The sequence below is a fragment of the Patella vulgata genome, chromosome 2, assembly GCF_932274485.2.
Source record: "Patella vulgata chromosome 2, xgPatVulg1.2, whole genome shotgun sequence".
Lineage (NCBI taxonomy): Eukaryota > Metazoa > Mollusca > Gastropoda > Patellidae > Patella > Patella vulgata.
The window spans coordinates 17,840,394-17,853,723 of record NC_065880.2 but is presented as its reverse complement, the minus strand read 5'-3'; the positions used below and the strand labels follow the sequence as shown (position 1 = coordinate 17,853,723).

Here is a 13,330-nt window from a genome sequence, read left to right as displayed (position 1 = left end):
CATCTAGATCTAGGTTGAGTTCGGTTTTAAATTACAGACAAACTATGCCTAGCAATAAAATCATTTTTGTGATGGCATATTTTCTGTAATAGCAAGGGTTTCATGTATTACTTAGTACGGAATAAGCCTTCGCTTTGTTAACTTTCAGATGACTTTTAGATGATTAAAGTTTTTTTTCTAGGGAGGGTTTTTTCTAGTCGAATAATCAGAGGTTTTTTCTGTATTTTTTTTTTCTTTTGGGGGTAGTGTTGCACATCCAAAATGACCCGCCAATCAATAATCATTTCTATTAGTGCTTTCAAATTAACAAACATAATGGATGCCGAGTGAGATGTAATAGATCATTGTCGTCTACCAGTGAGAATTGGTGAAAATTTTCACGTGGGTTATGCGACATCTTGCTCTCTCGCGCTTCTTCTTGAGACTGCATAGATATATAAGATTTTAAATACTTTATTTATCCCGTCTTTGCTATTTAATGTGAGATGGATTAAAAAACAATATTTTATTGCAATCTAATGGAAATGTATCAATATTTAAAAATATCTTTGTACATGTACGCCATTGATGACTTATCAGCCTCATTGTCTGCATTTAACTCGATTTCTGATTGAGACCGTGTTTGCTTTAATTCAAATCCATCTTAGATACAAGATGAAAACTACAAAAAAAAAGTTAAATTGATGAGTTTTAGGACTGACATTTTCTTGTCTAAATAACCACAACCATTGCATGTAATCCGTCACTGTGCTTTTAAACTATCAAAAACAATTTTTAAATACGAACAAAATCCTGGTGAAAATCAGTTTGCCATTGATTTAGTCAGTTCTCGAATTTATCTTAGAACATATATTTCTGAATGAAAAGTGCCACGAATCTGTCTGTGGTGTTCTGCAATAATCTGTGTCAAGGTTTTCTCATCTTTGCTGTAAAACGGTTTGAATGCTGTGCTGACGTCAGCTTATTAAAATAAAATGGGGTTTAACGCCCTGCTGCTCTGCTCCGATTGTGTCTAAGTTGTTCGTGTGTTAGGAGGGGATTTTCTCCCCGCACAGAAGCGCTATGTCATAATCTTATATCGAATTCCAACTGCTAAGGGTTCTTTTGCGTGCATGCCTATGTGTACACGAGACCTCGGTTTTTCGTCCCATCCGAACGACTATACACTGGCAAGGGGGAACCACGCCGGAAAATCACGGTCAACACAGGAATCGAACACGGGACCTCCGAGCCGGCGCCTTAGTTACCGAGACACCGTGGCTTCCCGGAATAGCAAATTGGGACGTTAAACCCCATTTCATTTCAATTCGAGTATCATTCTGAAGCAATGCTATATTATATGTTTTGGATGTGTAAATCATTTTTAAAGAAAATATATATGTATTTTCAGGTAGTAAAGATGTTGGTAACAATAGTAATGTTATTTGGATTATGTTGGTTACCTTTACATTCGTTTATTTTAATACTGGACTTTAATCCCACGTTAATCAACTACCATGTACAAGAAAGAATATATTTTGGCGTCCATTGGTTAGCCATGTCCAATAGTTTTGTTAATCCAGTAATTTACGGCTTTATGAATGAAAGTTTCAGAGTAAGTATATATTAAAAATCCCAATACGATTTTCTTTACGGATTTGCTTTCTAGCTAATGGTTCCCCAGCTTGGCAAATTCGACAGCTTACTAGCTACCCTTGGTAAGGATGCCAGAATTGATATTATGACCAAATTTAATATTTGATTAGGCCCAGACCGGAAATAATGAAAGAGATTGTTATCAAACTGTTGGTGTTTAGTCTCCATCATTTAGTTATACAATTGTAGCTGTTGACAAAGAGGCGAGCGGTGAGGCTCGAGATATTTGTTCTGTCGTAGCGTAATTAAGGTACACAACTATAGATGTACCGGACCATGCATATACTTTAATATGGGAAGTTTAAATGCTTACATTACTATGCAATCGTCTGGATATACGAATTTCCCGAATCCACTCGATTAAAGATACATTATGTAAGATTTAGATAAAGAGCTATAATAGTTCGAAAATAGATAATGTAAAATGAATAATTTGACAATTTCATTCCAATTTCTCTATTGCGAGCAAAGATATTAGCCTTTGAAGGTTTGACAAAACGTTTTGCAATAATTGCAACCACCGTACTGGTTGTTTGAAGCTAAGTGTTGCTTCTCCATTTTTAAATTAAATTAAAATATGGCTGAACCGTTCTTATATATTTAATATCGGAGAAATCCGATGCCATCGACAGTTGATTATGGCCTGAATTAGTTAATTAATGTCTTATTAATAATTTAGAAAACATTTCAGGCCTAAAGAAAGACCTGCAATAGGCAGATTTAGCTCTTGCGTAATGTATGTTTAACTACGTGTAAATGAACCACGGCCCTCACATTTTTTCAGATATTCCCAATATTGAACAACCGCCACAGAACACAAATACTGATTTCCCCAACAAGAATAGAAGTAATACTAAATGGGTCCCCGGCTACCCAGAAGTAAGACATGTAAAGCATTATAATGTTTCTATTTTTATTTTTATTTCAGGCTGATGTGAGGTCCATCATATGTAAAATGTTTCCATGTTTTAAAAAAAAGTTAGTATACCGACCAGGCGCCAAACGATGGAAAATGTCGGGCAATGTTCAGGACGTTTGTTATATGAAATCTGCTGATAAACACGCTGTGAAAGGATTATTATCCACAAACGATCGCCAGCATGAACCCTGGACAAATGGGACCTCAAATACGGGACTAGTGGTGTTGACGCGATCACATAGTCCTAGTTTCACCAGGTGACATACTGCTTGGTCGTGTTTCAACTGTGCTTAACAATAAAGTGAAAGTGATGTTTTACATAACACGAAACTCTGGAAGATAAAACTTCCAGGATAAACTACCAAGCGTATAACTGAATATAATAATTGACTAATAAAGTATATTATAATCATTTGATACTTAACAACTGTGTAAAGATGTTTATAAAACTAAAAAATATACGGTATAAAAATAATTATAATATATAAATTACCAATTAACTATAATGGTGCACGTAATTAATTCTTTTTTTAAAACTTAAAAAAAAACTTGGATCAAATTCTAAAGAATCAAACGATTAATTGATTTGTAGTTTCCGGGTGATTGTACGAGGAATGAATTGTGCTAAGGTGATAGCATTCTCGGAAAGTGATTAAAGACGGTGTAAACAGACAGCGATATCCCAAAACAGGAAAATAGTGATTGTATGCGAGGAATAAGAATATATTAACGTTATAATTACGCTATTGTTGAATTGTTTTATTTTTGAAATGTTAAATTTTATCATATATAAGGAGCCAAAAGTATGATATTCCACGGTGCCGCCTGTTACACGGAATGTTGAGTGTATGGTGTAAGGGACTCATATTGTTTAATAATAATAATAATATATAATATATAAATACACTATTGCCATTAATGCCTGTCATCATATCATATCATAATAATCTATATCTTTAGTGTCACTAATACATATAGTTTTTGTTGGATTAAATTCTATGGTTTGAGTTTTATGTGGCACAAATCTGAAATTTCCTCGAATCTGAACATCGCCATGAATTGGACTATAATTCACTGCGGGCAATTCGGAAGCTCAGTGAGTAAGGCGAAGGCCCGCGAACCAGCATATCCCGGGTCCGATCCTGGTGTTGGCAGTGGTGCAGAACGAGGGGCATGGGGAAGATACCTAGTCGTCCTAGATCCCTTCTACACGCTGTCGTGTACGTAAAAGAACCCCTGACCGTTGGAAGTCGAATTATGAATAGGCCGTAGCACACTGTATGACCCATGTCCGTCTTTATTAGCCTGAAAGGACATAATTGTTTAATTCTATGTTACGGGTTGGGGGGAGGGGGGCGGGCTTAAAAGTTCTAAGCCCCAAAAGGATAGATCAGTTGAGTTGAAACAAACCTTTGCCACCAGCAAGTACAATCATTAAATGAATCATGGACATAAGTACTGCAACTGTAGTGTTATTATTGTCTTCGTACCAGACCATCTTGTGAACCTACCCATTGAAATAAGCAGAAATGAACAAAACTGGCTATAGGGCAGTCATCAAGTACCTGCAACTGTTAGGATTAATTGCAACACAGATACATGCCAACTTGGTCTCCATTTTAGGTGATGATGCCCCTTTCTTTCCACAGTAAAGACGTGGGCTGCGGAATCCAAGCGTGGCAGAGAGCGCCTTGGCGGTGACACGCGTCCTGGAAGGCCATCAACCATTCAAGATAACATTACCCAAGTGCATGAAATGGTGATGGCTGATCGATGATTGAAAACTCGACATATTGCCAGTGTTGTGGACATCTCATGATAGGGTTGAGCACATTATTGCCTACGAGTTAGGAATGACAAAAGTTTCTGAAAGATGGGTGCCAAAGCTCTTGACTGCGGATCAGAAACGTGTCAGATTCCTGACGTCCCGTGACAATCTACGCAGTTTTGAAGCAGATCCTGATAAATTTTTGGCCAGATTTGTCATCAGACTTGCACCTGTTCTTAAAAATAAAAAAGCAACTAGCCGGTCGTCATTTTCTTAGTAATGATGACGTCATGTCAGATGTGAACGACGTTTTTGGGGTGGCTGAAGAAAATTTCTTCCTGACCGGCATCCAGACCTTGCAAAGTCGTTGGCAAAAGTGTGTACACCTCGAAGGGGACCATGTTGAAATATATATGGGAACCATCGACTTTTTACAGGTCTTTCACAGATAGGCTTAGAACTTTTCAGCCAGTCCTCGTTGCATATAGTCCTGGCAGAGAGGGAGAGAGAGAGAGACAGATAGAGTGGGTTTAACGTCCACTAGACACAAACTAGGTCATTTCGGGACTAACACGTGGTTCAATTTTATTTCAGTAATTCGCTTGCACGTAGGGGTTTTTAGCAGTGGGGGGATCCGGAGAAAACCCACGAGGTTGGACAGGCGACCCTACTCCTTGTCACGTACAACGTCACGTCTAAAAGCAAAGGTATCCATAGCTGGAGTAAATATTTCACAAATCTGGGGCCTGTTTCACGAAATTTTAACTAAGATAAAATCCAAATTTGAGTAATTTGATTGGATAATATTGGATTGATTTTAGTGCTTAGCCAATCAAAATTGAAGAATTTACTAAAATTCGGATTTTATCTTTAGTTAAGATTTCGAGCAACTGGGCCCTGACCAAATTTTCCAGGGCTTTCCCAAGTCAGACCACACCCAATATCTCCTTACGGGAGCTAATAATATGGTCATCAGTTACATGTCTGAAACTTAACAGAAACAAAGATTCATACTTGGAAAATATAATTCTCAAAAATCTAACCCAAAATTTGGGGGCTTGCCCAAAGTCAGATCGCTCTAAAGTCTGCCAGACCACGTCCTAAAAATGGGGCTAAAAATATGGTCATCAGTTGGCTGAAAGTTAACAGAAACAAAGATCCATACTTGGAAAATATAATTTTCAGAAATCTTACCAAAAGTTTGAGGGCTTTCCCCAAGTCAGATCGCTCTAAAGTCTGCCCGACCACGCCTTAAAACTGGGGTTAATAGTATGGTCATTAAATCATAGTAGAACATCCCCGGCAACAAGCTTGACTTAGACAAATTAAGATCATTAATGTACATCAAAATTTTTAAAAAATAGAAAAAATGATAAATATGAATAAAATGGATGTACAGACAAAATATAATTATTTAAAAAAAAAAAAAAAATTTAAATGTCTAAATTTATATCATTATTATTTTTTTAATCACAGTATAGGGATTAATAATCCTCAACGTTATGCGCATGCGCAATAATTCTATTGTCTATATATACCCGGTTAACGGGAGTATTTTTGTAACCAGTTGATAAAGGGCAAACGCCCGAAACGCTTCCTGGAAATATAATACTTTAATTAACTAACACAGTCCTGACAAGTTTGTTGCAGGGGATATTCTACTATGATTTCTCTACAAGGACTGGTTCCTGTCTTTCCTCTGAGATCCAAACTTGCCTGTACGGTTATAGGGAATCTTCCGCCCTTCTGTTCCTATCGAGTGTGGGGTTTTATCGTCTCTATCTTGGGAGTATGGTCATTGGTTACATGGCTGAACCTTACCAGAAACAAAGATCTGTACTTGGAAAATATATTTTTCAAAAATCTAACCAAACATTTGAGTGCTTTCCCCAAGTCAGAAACAAAGATCTGTACTTGGAAAATATAATTTTCAAAAATCTAACCAAACATTTGGCTGCTTTCCCAAAGTCAGATCGCTCTAAAGTCAGTCAGACCACGCCCTAAAAATGGTGATTTTTGTGAGATCATCAGTTACATGGCTGAAACTTAACATAAATATGTATCAGTGCATGGGTAATGTGATTTTTTCGAAAATCTATCCATAAATGTTGGATCTTTCCTCAAGTCAGGGTGACATTTATAACTTAGCTCCCACCCCATTCCCTCTATTTAAAGCTTATAAATAATAATGTATTATCAATGATATCGTTTTGAACCGCGGCAGGATTCAAAATACTAACACAAAGTAGAACAAATGTTTGTTAGCTATGCGAAAAACTCAAATGAGAAATGGTATCTGGTGTTGTAAAAAGATTAAGCATTCCATGCCCAGTTCACGGCACACTGCATTAATTATAGCTAAATGTTAGATAGTTAGGATTAGTATTAAATTTATGTCTCAAAACGTTCTGTTTTCCCTTTGTGGAACATCACAACCCCCATTCAACAATCATTCGGAATGTTATTCAGTATCTTACAACATTGTGAAAAAAAAAACAAATAAATATTTCAAATATTTGTATTGGAATGGTGTAATAATATGGAGCTTTGTTTCTAAAAGTTTTGCTTTTCTGATTCTTTGATAATGAATAAATACCTAATGGATTCTGAAAAATGTTAGTGACAGATGAATTATTGCATTTATGAAAACTATTCATTTATATAGTTTTAATACACTATACAATTCCGGAAAAGGCATTTTGGGCTGAAGAAACATGGGAAGCCTTTTTCAAGAAAGCATTTAGATTTGACTTTGGAACAAACTATTAACGCAGGTGCTGCTAGCCAAAGAACAGGAATCAGCCCATTTAATTATTCGACTTTGGCTCGACAAACCATTAATTTATTTTCAACATTGGGTCTGCAGCAAAGGCAGCCACTATGGTAAGAAAGGAATTCCTATTCAATAAAAAAATATTAAAAAGAGACTGATTCAAGAATATTCCACACTTATTCCCTACTAGAGCTCCTAGTAAAGTTGTCATCCGCACAGATGATATTGATAATCCTGCAGGTAATATGGATGTTATTGTTCCGTGGATTTATAAATGTGAATGTGTTACACAAGAATCTTGGAGCAAGGTTATCAGTCTTTACCAACATACAACACTCACTGGCTTTGAGCATACTGCATCATTTAGTCGGGAAGGGGAAGTTTGTACTTCAAAATAAATAGAAAAAGCTGTTGATGTTCTGAAAGCCTTGCCTCTTTTATAAAAGTAAATACGATTCTTCTTGTGTAAATACTGTTAATGAAGGATTTGTCTGTATTATCTGTGGCATAACATGTAAAATGTTTTCAGTTGAAGTTTTTCTTCTAGAAATATTTTTAAAGAAATACAAACCAAACAAATGGCGATATGTGTCTCTCTAGTATTAAAGGCATAGAAGCGAGGTCTTTGCTATCGTGCCCACGCATATTACCTTTGAAAATCAAGAGTGCGAATTACACTTGTACTGTAAGGATAAACGCATCAACAAATAATCCCCCAAATTGCCATTCAGAAAAATAGCGGATGTGTTTTAACTGATGATGAGGTGAATTAAAGTGGTTTAATGGTGATGTAACTCCTAGATCAATTGACCGTATTTGCGTAGATGAAGAGGATAACCCAAGCGAGGACTCCAGTGACGAATAAAACCATCCCTATGGACATTGACAGCTTTTTCTAATAAAAGATGCAGTATAATCACAGCCGGTAAGTGCATGGTTTGCTCCGATAACGCAGCTCCAAGATAACGCAGCTCCAAGATGCTTGTGTAACTTATTCACACTCGAAATGTTTGTTGCTATAAACAGCCAAACAGCTCAAATCATGGGAAATATCGTTTGCATCTAAACCATGTTCGTTAAACAAGTCGGAAAGACACGCATTGAATGACTATTTGCCCATCGAGTACAGTGGACGGATCCTTATTCCTTGGCTCATCTGCGTTAACAGTTTGTTCGAAAGTCAAATCTACAGCCATTCTTGGAAAAGGCTTCCCAGTTCTCTTCAGTGCAAAATACCCTTCAATAAGTTGCCACGAAAACGAATGAACAACCAAACATAGTTTCGCTTACAGTAAAAGGCAAAAAATTAATAATTTAATTTTGGCAAGCAGTATATAATTCGTAATCTCCAGTTCGAATAATATAGGGGGGGGGGAGGGTTTGTGGACAAAAATTTAGCAATGTAAGGGGGAAGGATAGCTCAATTTATATAGTGTATTAAAACTATGTAAATGAATAGTTTTCTTAAATTCAGTAATTCAACTGTCACTAACATTTTCTGCAATCCATTAGGAGGTTATTTAGGATCAAAGATTCAGAAAAGCACAAAAACATATAGATCTAATCAAAGCTCCAAATATTACAGCATTCCATCATTTTTTGGTAAATATTTGTTTGTGTTTTACAGTACATGTACGTTATAAGATATGGAATAATATTCTGAATGATTGTTGAATGTGGGTTGTGATGTTACACAAAGGGAAAACAGAACGTTTGGAGACATAAATTCAATACTAATCCTAATTATCTAACATTTAGCTTTAACTAGTGCAGTGTGCCGTGAATTGGGCATGGTATGCTTAATCTTTTTACAACACCAGATACTATTTCTTATTTGAGGGTTTCACATAGCTAACAAACATTTGTTCTACTTTTGTGTTAGTGTGTTGAATCCTGCTGCGGTTCAAAAAGGTATCATTGATCATACATTATTATAAGCTTTATATAGAGGGAATGGGGTGGGGCTAAGTTTTTAAGATCACCCTGACTTGAGGAAAACCCCAACGAGAGAATTATTCAGTAAATACATACATTACACTACTTACGCCTGCAGTATTTGAAGCTAAATATTTCCTGGATATAAAGTTACCTCAATTGTCCAGACGTTAATTTTTAAGTCTCAGTCATACTGACATATCACTGGTTTCAGAATGGACTTCCGTCGGAATAAGGGTCAAAAACATTGACGTGTTATTGCGTGTGGTTATTTTCATATTGACATCTCATTACGCCCGCCGCTGTTTCGATTGTCAACTGCATCGTTACACATTGCCGTAATATCTGGCAATATATTATCACTTAAATGGAAAACCTATGGCGGTGATGCAATAATGTTGGAAAGTTATCGCGGCAAGACGGCGGGGATTTGACTCTTCTGTCTAAAATGATAACGCAATCAATTGTAGACATTGCATTGTAAGTAATTTTCCACAGGAAACATTTTGTCGTCGATTGCATTATAAAATTTATGTAATTTATGACAGTGCATTGTTTAGTCGCAAAGCCAGTACCACAAACAGAAAAGAACTGAAACAGTATCCGGTTCGTGAAAAATAGTGATTTGCTTACTAAAGAAAATAATGACAGAGATTACGGAATTCGTCATTATGCATTGTTGGTTTGCTCCAAAATTTACCTCGACCAATACCATCCCCTCCCCAAATTAGCGAAAGGTATTTGATACAACCTTAAAGAAAAATGAAAGTGTGTCGTCACCATATTTTCATCTTCGTATTACCGTTAAAGATGCCTTCCCGTGTAAATTAGACTTAATACATATTCATAATTTATCTGTCAAGTTTGCTTTAAATCCCTCTCAAAATATTTTAATTGCAAGGAACTACCCTAAGCCGTAAATATCTATTTTAAGTATCCTTGTTTGTCACGGAAAGATCCATTTTCAGCTTTTATTTGTCTTTAATCGCTGTTCATTTAACAAAAATATCGAGACCTAAGTAAATTATTGATTAAAATTTGTTCTCACAACCGCTAGCCATTCCATGATCATCTTGGGAATCCATTATTTTTCCTGTAAGACTAGGTGTCTCTAATTTTCATATATATCAAAATTACAATACTTTTATTGATTGTTGGTCTTAGTGTTTAACGTCCGCTTCTACCAAAGGTGATATCGCAGACAAGTCTTATTTTTATTATTATTATTATCTTAGCGCACGTGCAGGGGACTTTTCTGCGGGAGGAAACCGGAGTACCCGGAGTAAACCCACTAGGTTGAGAAGGCGCCCCTATCTTTTATTAGAGATCACTACCCTATAAATACTGTCACGGGAAAGTATCTTTAAATAGGTTCACAGAAAAAAAAATCTTTGTTTAATTAAATCCACGTACTGGTATGATGGACGAAAAGCCTGTGTCTTGTCTGTTTTAGGGTTTGCTTTAACTGTGTCTAATTTCCATTGAAGTGAAAGAATGCTATATGAATTTAATGATTACGGCTTTATCTGTAGCCTAATCCATTTTATAGTCTGTCGAACATGGTGAATTCACGTGGAGACAGTGCCAATATGAATTCAATACTACATTTCCTTTGCCGATTTTCATTTTTTGACGTCGTGGTCTAGGTCACGAAACCTTTTCCCCTTAACTAAGTTTTGTCAAATTTCAATCTTTATTATTTGTGCTCAAATTACAATTCAAAGTGGCATTAATGTTTTCCTTATAATCAGATTTGGACGTACATTATCTGATGCGCACAAAGATGTCTGCCAAGGTCCGGAAAAACTACCCGAGTGTAAGTAAAAACCTTACCATAAACCGTGTGCATGATTTCGCGGGGGAAAACAAACAGCGCATATTTTTTTTAACATTTAGCTTGGTACACTTGCTGACAACATAAATTTCCACATTTATTATTTCAGTTAATTCTATCAATCTTTCCCTACATACCCCATTAATATTCACCGACACAACCACCCAGTAAACACGAGTATTATTTATTTTTTGATCTAAGATGTATGCTAAGTCTACAATAGTATAATTGGTAGTGATGAGGACGTAGTAATTACGTTATGTTGTCGTAGATTAAGAATAATGGTCGTGTTTATGTCTTGCTTACATTGAATTTAGACGAAATGCATACGTAAGGTTTTTGTTGTATATATTTTCTAGCCCTTCCTTCACCAGTTAATGATATTCGAGAAATCCATAAGCTATTCATTTCAATAACAAACACATTAAATTGTTCTGAAAACGAATATCTGAAAGGATATCTGAATCCGAATAATCCATATCCCAAAACATGTTCCAGCTCTACGGCGAATCCCACAGCTTTACCGCCTTTCCCGAATGTGTAATATCCACTAGGTATATATAATATCCACTATGCTTCAAGAACTTGGTGATTTAACTATAGTCCTTAATAAAGACGTAAATAACACCAGAAATTAAATCTTTATTATTTAATAATACGACTCGAAGGACGCAAAAAGGAAAACGATAATTTTCTTTCATAACATCATCCCACTGGAAATATGGACTGCGTGGCTAATATTTAGCTGTAACCACTCATGAAATGACCCACAAAATTGAAAGTTCATTTCAGCGGTAAATGTTAACAAGTTTTCAACAATGTAATGTTAGTCGACGTAATACATTCATAATTAAAGCAGGAATCAAATTTGCTCTCCAAATCAATTTGTCTTTCGAAAGAAGAAAATTAAAGGAAATTGATTTGGAATGAGAACACTTCAAATAATTGGAGATGCAAAAAAAACCTTCTACATTTTGATATCCATCCAGATAATTAGCTATGCTTATATATACCGCCCCAGATCAATTATTTAGGAAATTTTGAAACAAATCAAGTTATTTGAAACTGATAAAAAAAAATATTTTATATACTCGATAAGACACGAAAGTAAGACGACTCGAGTCGAAAGGGCATTATAATTTAGTAATGGCATTTTCAAGCTTTGATTCGGGACATTTGTAGGCGTGTTGGGCCCATTATTGTGAAATGTGTATACCCTTTTATTGGCTTAGAGTGAAGTGAGGCTAAACATATAACCTAGACCATCATAAACTAACTTTTGCCCTTTTCGGGACCTGATTAGAAATAAATATTTTGAATAAGTAATTTTCATTTTTCGAATGGGTGGAGCATAATACAGTCCATTTGTTTTATAATCTATATAGGCCTACAGTAAATATAAATGCATGTATATAGTGTATTTTCGCAGTGTGTTGTTTCTAATTATTTATTAACCTGATCTAAAGGTTCAGTGGCTTCTGCTAATGTTTAAACTTTTCGGAAACATTAATCCTCAAAATCTTAAAAACAAGTACGATCGTACTATGGACCTGGAACTGACCATGTTATTGGAAGAAATTCAAAAATCTAATTCACCCATGACGGAGCCTTGGGCTTTTTCAAAGAGGGCCACCCCACTAACAAGGAACAAGAACAAGATGAGTAGCGGTTAGCGACCAGTTGTTGATCCAAAAACCAAACCCGTCATTTATCAATGTGATGTACATTGTAAACTGTATCTCGAAAAGTTGGACCTCCAGTTTAGCGAGCCAATGTCTTACTAACAGAGCCACCGTGGCTCCCTGTAGACTGAAGCCTCTGATGCTAACAAGATTTTGGGAATTGAACTTAAACAGGGTTTTCCGTCCTACTTTTCTGTACCAACTGGGATAATGAAGAAAAGAATGTACCATTCAGTTTTTGTCCCATTAGAATGACTAGACGCTTTTCAGGCCCTCCGTCTTGCACCATCAGAGGAACTCGCTCGGCCAACAACGCAGCGACCCTGCGCCCTATATTTGGCAAACAGCGCCGGAATTTATTATGTTGAAAATCATTAAAAATTTGTTTGGTTCTTCGTATCAGTGAGAAGAACAGACAACAAATATAAATTTCAATAAGGTCTATAAACCCAGACTATAAAGTTCAAAAAAGATTTTGTAACAAAGGGGCACAACTCTGGGGGTGATTATTGAATACTATAAAAACATACCCAAACCATATTGATTTGCAATAGAGAGTAACACATGGTTCGATTCTTTAGCAGTGGGTGGAAACTACGCCAGTTGACTCAATGATTCAAAAACACATATTTATTTCACTCCCCCCCCCCCCACAGACACACCCACCCCCTCCAAAAATTTACTAGAAATATACGTTAATATTTACACCCTACAAGACTACAACTGAAAACAATTTCTACAACCTTCCCGTCTTTGAGATAAACTAGTGACTAAGATATATCTA

The 13,330-nt window shown here is 36.1% G+C and overlaps 1 protein-coding gene across 3 annotated transcripts in view; it reads left to right on the top strand.

The window, feature by feature from the left end:
- LOC126811817 (tachykinin-like peptides receptor 86C) overlaps positions 1–3,537 on the top strand; it is a 99,553-nt gene extending 96,016 nt beyond the window's left edge. For all 3 annotated transcript variants that reach the window (XM_050537740.2, XM_050537742.2, XM_050537741.2), the window contains 2 exons: positions 1,391–1,594; positions 2,564–3,537. In XM_050537740.2, coding sequence (XP_050393697.1) covers positions 1,391–1,594; positions 2,564–2,815 — 456 coding nt within the window. In that variant the 3' untranslated portion in view covers positions 2,816–3,537. The remainder of the gene's footprint in view (positions 1–1,390; positions 1,595–2,563) is intronic.
- The last annotated feature ends 9,793 nt before the right edge of the window (positions 3,538–13,330 follow it).